This window comes from Halyomorpha halys, unplaced genomic scaffold, assembly GCF_000696795.3.
Source record: "Halyomorpha halys isolate HHAL.00 unplaced genomic scaffold, Hhal_1.1 Scaffold1129.1, whole genome shotgun sequence".
Lineage (NCBI taxonomy): Eukaryota > Metazoa > Arthropoda > Insecta > Hemiptera > Pentatomidae > Halyomorpha > Halyomorpha halys.
Genome location: NW_027105263.1, coordinates 156,526 through 164,429, shown reverse-complemented (window position 1 = coordinate 164,429; position 7,904 = coordinate 156,526). Strand labels below are relative to the sequence as shown.

The window sequence follows — 7,904 nt, the reverse complement described above, 5'->3', positions numbered from 1 at the left end:
ACACGGTCAATCAATAATCTTCCAGGATTTCTAATGGTGTGTAAGGAATGATTATATGCCGCTATAGTCTTAGGCATTGCTACATCTGGTTCCAATCCCTTGTTGATCTGATATAAACGAAGATGGTCACTCAACATGCGGTCAAAAAAACTCAAATAGTAAATAATTATATTATTTTTATTGAGCCAATTTTTCGCCCCACGTTACAGGGCTTCGTTAGGGCTAAAAAAGATACAAACACTTGACATAGTTACAAAAAAGAAAAAACATAAGTGGAAAATAACAGGGGTATACAATGAAAAGTAAAATATAATAAGAAAAATTAAAGGTTGTACATAGTAAATGAAAAGGGTAATAGTAACAGATTTTTATAGTAACAGATTTTCTTTTTTCATCTCTTAATTTGTACTTTGTTTAATATTGCTTCTCTTATTTTATCTCTTATCTATCTGTTACTATTGCCCTTTTCATTTACTATTTACAACCTTTAATTTTTCTAATTATATTTAACTTTTCATTGTATACCCCTATTATTTTCCACTTATGTTTTTTCTTTTTTGTAACTACGTCAAGTGTTTGTATCTTTTTTAGCCCTGAAGAAGCCCTGTAACGTGGGGCGAAACGTTGGCTCAAGAAAAATAGTATAATTATTTACTATTTGAGTTTTCTTACCGCACCCGGACCATATTCCATTCATTAGAAATCCTCTTTGGGCTTCGAGGACACCGGCGGGACTATAAGGGCACGGACAGTGGAAGGTGAGGAGATACACAACAACCATATTGCTCAAAGAAAGTTATGGGAGAAGGCACAAGTTAGAATGGAAAAGGAAAAAACCAGGAGGGTGGCGCAGGAGAATTTAAAGGTCAGACAGGATGGGAGCGATGAAAATCGGGACAATTGTATACAGAAAGTTGGGGTCTAACAGAGGTAAGGAGATACAGCGATACGAGGGTCCATTCAGGGTGATAATTATTAGGGAAGACAATATTGTTACTGTAGAAAGTATTAAAGAACCTAAAAAGAGGAGAACTACATATTTAACATGACACCTAGGAGTGCATATTAGAAGAAACTTTGACCTGACCCCTCGCTTGGGACTTAGGGTTGCTCTTTTGTTGAATGGTTTTATTCCCGTTGGGGTGCCTTTAGGGGTCTGAGCTATCCAAGAACTATGCCCATCTACAAGGGTGTGATATCAGGTATCTTGAGGAATGTGTCTCCTGTCTGGTGCCAGAACTTCTCACACCAACAGAAAAACAGGTTGGTGATACTTTAACAATTAGCTATGATGCTAGTCAGCAAGTCCTTGCTGAAGGGGTTCCCCTCAACCTCCTCCTGCAAGAAGATACTATGATATTTGAAATGAAGATAGATGGCTTGTCGAGACTACTAGCAAATATCCATTGGTATGGAATAGATTAATGGGCCGACAACTCCAAAAGGAGCTATCTGGAGGCAATACTTCCCCACTGTCAGGGCACGACTGGAAGCAATATGGGTCCTCCTGGACAACTGGATCTCACAAGGCTTGGGGGATTCTATGCCAAGCTCCATAAACAGACAAAAAGACATTGACCCTTTTTGTCCCGGTTGCAGTGTACCCGAGACCACTTTATCATTGTCTATACTGCCTATTAGGCACAGAGAGGTAAGCTACAGGCAGAACTAACAAACAGGATCTTTGTTCAAACCAAACAAGATTTTCCTCAGTTCGTAACATCAGAAAACTACATGTACTACAAATCCTTTGTATACGAGTAGAAAACAGTAGTTATTCCAGCTCACTTTTATTCTGAGAAGAAGAGGACCAGCTCCTGGGAGCCTCCAGTAAATGAAGACAGAAATGAATGTAATTGATCAGTCAATTATTATGCTTGTTAGCAAGGGTGGTATAATCAATTCCTTGTGTGATGTACAACTGCTAAACCCGTATAGTTGAAAGGTGAGGTAGGCTATGTTAATAAATAACATGGGTAAGTGAAAGTATAAAATATTTTGATAGTCTACAACATTTCACTGCTCAAAACGCAACAATTAAAACATTTTAAATTGGCTTCATAATGATAACAGGCTCAAAAATGCATTTAATAAACGTTTGTAAATCACTATAATTGTAGTTGCAACATTCTTCCAGTCCTGAATTTTGGCTTAGAAATATGTTGACTACCAAACATATACTAAATGCATTTTTGAGCTGCCAACACAATAAAGTCAATTTTCACTAAGTTTAATATAATAATTAGTTTAAAATTTATTCTTAGGATTTTAAATTCAGAACAGTTGTTTTCATGGTACCAACATTTCAAAATCATTGCATTAACTTTCTTGGTAAAGTTGGTAAAAATTGTTCTCAATTTTGACCCTGTTCCCGAACCCAAGGTTATAATGTTAGGTATTCATTCAATTCATGTTATGCAATTAATAATACAATGAAACTTAGAACTTGGCAAACAACATATTCTGACACAAAGGAAGGGGGGAGGGGTGAGAAGCTTAGATTAATTCAACAGAATGTCATATATGCAATATCAATAATATTGATAATTATGTAATAAAACAAACAATTCCTACATTTTAATTATTAAACCAACAAACTAACCAAAATTGATAAACATTTCAATAAATATAAAAATATATTAGTGATTAAATCCGATGAAACTATATTAAACAGCAATTATAAAAAAATAATAAGTGTGCAATAATCAAAAAATGAATAATTTAAATAATTTTGGTAGAATTTCGATCCTCATCTAATTTGAGTGATTCCATGAACATCAATACTGGTTCAATAGAAATTTGTTGCAGATTTTACTGATTTTATTTAACTCATTCCCTTTAAATTCCTTTCCTAATAAGGGAGAACAGTATAAAATGAAGGGTATTTTCAATTTCTTTAGGAAACTATCCTTCAAATTATATAACCATTTACTAACAATACAGGTTTAAAACATATGTAATACGATGTTAAATATAAAATAGCATAATGTGAGTAAATTGTAAGTTGCTTAGGGATTGTTCCAAGAGAAAGCACAAACAAACTTAGCTGTTAGCTAAGACTACTTCATATAAGACAATAACCTGGTGATGAGCAGCTTTGATGAGAGGGTCGAAATTTGCGGGGGGAGGTTCTGGATGGCGTCGAAGGAGTGCAACCTCAGGAAATTCTTCCAGAATCTTCTCTGCTGTTGATACATTGGCGAGAAGCATAAACTCCTCAACCATTGAATTAGTTTCTCGCATTTTCTTTGAAACTACTTCTAGCGGCTCATGAGTTTCAGAATCAACTCGAAACCTAAATTGGAAGAATAATTTTTAAATCATATTGCTATAATTAACACATCAGCAACTAAACAAGAAATCAATTCATAATTAAAAGAAAAAGAAGAAGAAATAAACTATTCAATAAAGCAATTATTTTTTATTACATCAATGCTCTTGAAGATTTGTTACCAAATCTTATATGGTAAAAATTCAAATAATATTTCAATTTGTACAAGATTAAACTTCACTAAATTCTACACTGAGTTTTTATTAAAAAATGTTCTAATCTTCTAGATCTTTTTTATTCATGTTTATTAAAATACCAGTTCCTTGAAGGATGTTCTCAAGAGAAAGCATAAATACTAGCTGCTTCAAGGATGGTCTCAAGGGAAATCATAAATACCAGCTTATTTAAGGATGGTCGGTCTCAAGAGAAGGCACAAATAAAATAAAATTAGAAAAATTGCAAGACAAGCTGGTATTTTAAATAGCAATCTAAAGGCTGACATCAACAGTTTAGCGGTGGTCATTAATTAGTGATATAAAATAAATCACTGCCTCTTATTTTTATTATGCAGCTTATTTATTTATTTTTTCTATCACACAATTCTCATAGTTACAAGAAACAAACTCACTGCAGTCAACAATAAGCATCTTTCAGTCACACTCTGATATATTATAAGCATTCTTTCTATCTTACCTGATCTCAGGTGAGGCAAGGGACAAAGCTCCATTGTCCGTTCTACGTTTTTTCAGAATTTTAGCAAGAGTGTTTAATCCACGCAATGACTGAGCTAGTTCACTGTTGTCGGATACATCATCAATAATGGCCTGAGCTGCTTCGTAAGTCATTGCAGCTTTGGACTGGATAACTGACTTGTGAAACCTAGGATGTGGCAATAGTAGTCATTTAGCTGACACATTATCGACTACATTCAATGAAATTATAATAATTACTGATAATTGTCTCACCTTGTAGAAACTATTTCAGCATTTGGAGTTAGCTCCCAAATGCAGGAGAAAGCGAGCCTCTCTTCACCTCCACGGAGGGAACAGAGATTGGAACTGAGTAAGTCTGCAAAATTATATATAATAAGAATATTTATTTTATATAAATCATTATGTTTTTTTCAAATATAATCAATTGTTATTGGAGAAATCTTTAATTTTCAATTATTTTGCTATTTTATTATAATATATATAGATAAAGGCTATAAAATTCCAACTTCATTCTTTTTAATTCCACTGCTTGATAAATTTGATTAAATGGTATAATAAAACCATTTACCTGGAACCATATATATCCTGTTATCATTGGACTCTTTAAATCTAATGAAGTGGTATAATAAAAATATATACCTAGAACCATATCAGTTAAGTTATCATTAATATAAAAATTAAAATCTATACCACTCCAACCCATGAAGGATCAGGGGTTCAATACTTTATAAGGAAGTACTATTTTTTGAACAATGGTTGTGCAAGGAGGTAATTTGTACAACATTACCCTCCACCACTAGACTTTTCCCCAACTAAGGGTACCCACTTTATAGAGGTAGGGTGGGCCCAAGAGGGATCCTTAACCCATAGGGATGACTCATGCCTAAATTAACAGAATAAATAATTATCTGCCATAGTCGGATTCAAACCCCAGGTCCTGGGAGTTAGTAGCACATCACTTTACTAATTCAGCTCCTCCTGGGAGTTAGTAGCACATCACTTTACTAATTCAGCTCCTCCTTTCCAGATTATCATTATTTAGGAATCTTCTAATCTAATAAAGTTGTGTAATAAAAATATTTACCCGGAACCATATCAATTCTTTTATCTACGAGATAAACAGTAGTAGCCCTCAGTGCTGCCTCTTTGTCCAGCGCTGTTCCTGGCCTAATAAAATGACTAACATCTGCGATGTGGACTCCAGCCTGAATAAAAATTCTCTCAATTACTACATTGAATAAATAGGAAGAAAATGCCAATTGTCATTAATATAATATAATAGCTAATACCTCATAATTTCCATTAGGAAGTTTAAAGCAATGTAAGGCATCATCAATATCAGTGCAACCAGGCGGATCGACTGAGCAAACAATAATGTTTCGGAGATCAACTCGTTTTGCAAGTTCCTGAAAAAGGTTTGTTATAAGTTAAAAAAATCGTAATATCAATATAAATTTTGTAGATTAAATTAGATAATGAAAAGTATATAAAAAATAAAACGTTTTAGCATAAAGATGAGATAAACACTTTAAAGCAAAGGTTCCCAATCTATAAATGTCAGCAGACCACTAAACTAGGGAGTCCTCCTATGAAAATATTTGAAAATCAAGTTGTTTAAAAACGCATTTTGAGTCAGTTTTATGGTGCATTGCATTCAGTAGGCACAAACCATCAAGAAAGATAATTAATAAAATATCTCTAACAATAAATTGTTGCTAAAGTATATGTCGGCGATCCCAAGGGTCTTGCTGTAATTTATAATAAATATAAAAATACAAAGAAATACTGATAAGGTTTATATTGTTCTTATATTCATGAGGGAACATTAATCCACTTCCACACCCTTGCCAAAAGATACAAAACTGGAAAGAGCTAAGTGAGATTTCAATGATTGTTTTTCTTCTATATTACAGAAATATGTGACCAGAAAAACAGCTCATTGTCATTCTAGAATAGAATTTTGTTTGATTGCATATACAAAAGGAAATATTGTTATCAAATAAAAAATAAAATAAATAAATCTGTTTCATCTTTTCGGGTTAGAAGGAATTTCAGCAATGACAAATAATAATGAAGCAGTGCAGCAGGTGATACCGATGTATTAATTTTAGTAAATAACATTTATTAAGTTTAGCCCTTATATACTAGGTTTTTGTAGTTCTTTTTAAATTATTAAACCATCAAAGTAATTCCAGAATGTTAAAAAGACTTCTGAAGTAATAAATCTATTCTTCACAGCAATTTTCTCATTGAAAAAAAAATCTATAAAAAAGAATATTTTCGTAAGCTTAATATTATAGAGATTAAAGAAATATTTAAAAATTATAATTTATAATTTTTCCTTGAGATAATATAATTATGTTAAATAATATACTCTAAAAGGGTTTATAAAAAATAAGATTTATTATAACAAGAGATATAATAAATTCAACAAGGTTAGAATATTAGTCAACATATGAAATAATAAAGTCACTAATTATAAATTTAATAAGATAGCAAAAACAATATCAGATCCAATTTATAATTTCTGATTGATTAAATAAAATTACTGACATCATCAATCGTTGGGTTAAAGTCCTATTTAAATCATAACATATACTTTTTAAGATAAGAATCAAATTTTTCAAAATAAAATATCAATTTTAAAAAATGTTAGGTAAAACATGTGTAAATGATGAAATAAATCCAATTAAAATTTTGACTGGTTTATTTTATTGAATAATAAAACTAACTCTTTTCTATTAACCACTGCAAAATTAGAATGAGCCTTTTTTGCTAATTAGGATTAGTGCCTTTGAAAATTAAGAAATGGATAGTACAATCAATGACCTACTTGGTGAACAGAATGATTTTGAATTCTGCGACGATGGGACAAATGAAGCAAGTAAAACATCTATAAATGAAAATAGTGAAGATGAAAAAAAATCAGCTGAAAGGTAAAAATTTATAAAGTCAAACCAAACGATTTCCTACAATAACATCCCCAAATTAAACAAATACAAATTTAAAATTAAAAAAAAAAAAAGCAAAACACATAATGATTTTTCTTTGAATTTTCAGTATTGTTTTGGTGTACCAAACAATTTATGTTAACATTAAAGTATTTTTAAAGAATCTTGAATCCAGAAATTAAAATGTTTCTGTTTTGAAGCTACCGAAAGTAAATTTATTTTAGACTGACAGCACAAAACCAATGAAATCGATACCTGAGGGTAATTATCAAACAACAGCCAATTTCCAAAGGTATAAAATGGTTTCCAAGTATAAAAGGTATATGCTGGTTATAATACAGACTCGGAAAACATTTCTTTCAGGAACAATTAATTGATAATGACTAAAATAAACATTAAACAATGTTTTACTACTGTTCTACTTGGCTTGAGCATTTAGGTTCTCATTGGCAAGGCTGTTCCAGAGCCTTCCATTAAAATATATCTTTAGTTAATATTCCTAATCTTTGAAAAACATTTTTTTTTTTCTGTATTCAGCTTTTAATTGAAACTTGCAAAAATTATTTCAAATAATTTTTAATCAAGTTAGAACAGGCTGTAGGATACTTCAAAGCATGTCCTTGAAAAAAATAAACATCCCTGTGGACAAATTAAACCTCAAAACAAAAACAGAAATTTTAATGAACTCAGGGATTCGGGAATGTGTGGCAGCGCTGAAGTTCTAAGCGTGAAATTGGTTCCCTCTTTCAATTTTTTTTGCTTGCACAAATCAACCAGAAAAAAAAAACAAAAAAAAAAAAAACAGTGAAGTAAAATGGTCCTGGTGGTAGTTAAAAAAGCAGCTCAAAAAGTACAATATTATTTATTATGCACCAATGTTTCACCTCACTTTGCCCTTTTCATGTCATCTTATATTTCTACTGCTTTTCCACACATTGCCCCTTTTCATGTCATCTTATATTTCTACTG

General features: G+C 31.7%; 2 protein-coding genes across 3 annotated transcripts in view; one reads left to right on the top strand and one right to left on the bottom strand.

The window, feature by feature from the left end:
• Dis3 (exosome complex exonuclease RRP44-like protein Dis3) overlaps positions 1-7,904 on the bottom strand; it is a 38,216-nt gene that overhangs the window by 2,647 nt on the left and 27,665 nt on the right. The window contains exons 10-14 of the mRNA XM_014432924.3: positions 5,274-5,390; positions 5,069-5,189; positions 4,237-4,339; positions 3,965-4,150; positions 3,082-3,295 (exon numbers count right to left, since the gene is read on the bottom strand). Coding sequence (XP_014288410.1) covers positions 3,082-3,295; positions 3,965-4,150; positions 4,237-4,339; positions 5,069-5,189; positions 5,274-5,390 — 741 coding nt within the window. The remainder of the gene's footprint in view (positions 1-3,081; positions 3,296-3,964; positions 4,151-4,236; positions 4,340-5,068; positions 5,190-5,273; positions 5,391-7,904) is intronic.
• The window catches only part of LOC106688457 (uncharacterized), a 15,495-nt gene continuing 14,247 nt past the window's right edge, over positions 6,657-7,904 (top strand). For both annotated transcript variants that reach the window (XM_024363195.2, XM_024363196.2), the window contains exon 1: positions 6,657-6,920. In XM_024363195.2, coding sequence (XP_024218963.1) covers positions 6,793-6,920 — 128 coding nt within the window. In that variant the 5' untranslated portion in view covers positions 6,657-6,792. The remainder of the gene's footprint in view (positions 6,921-7,904) is intronic.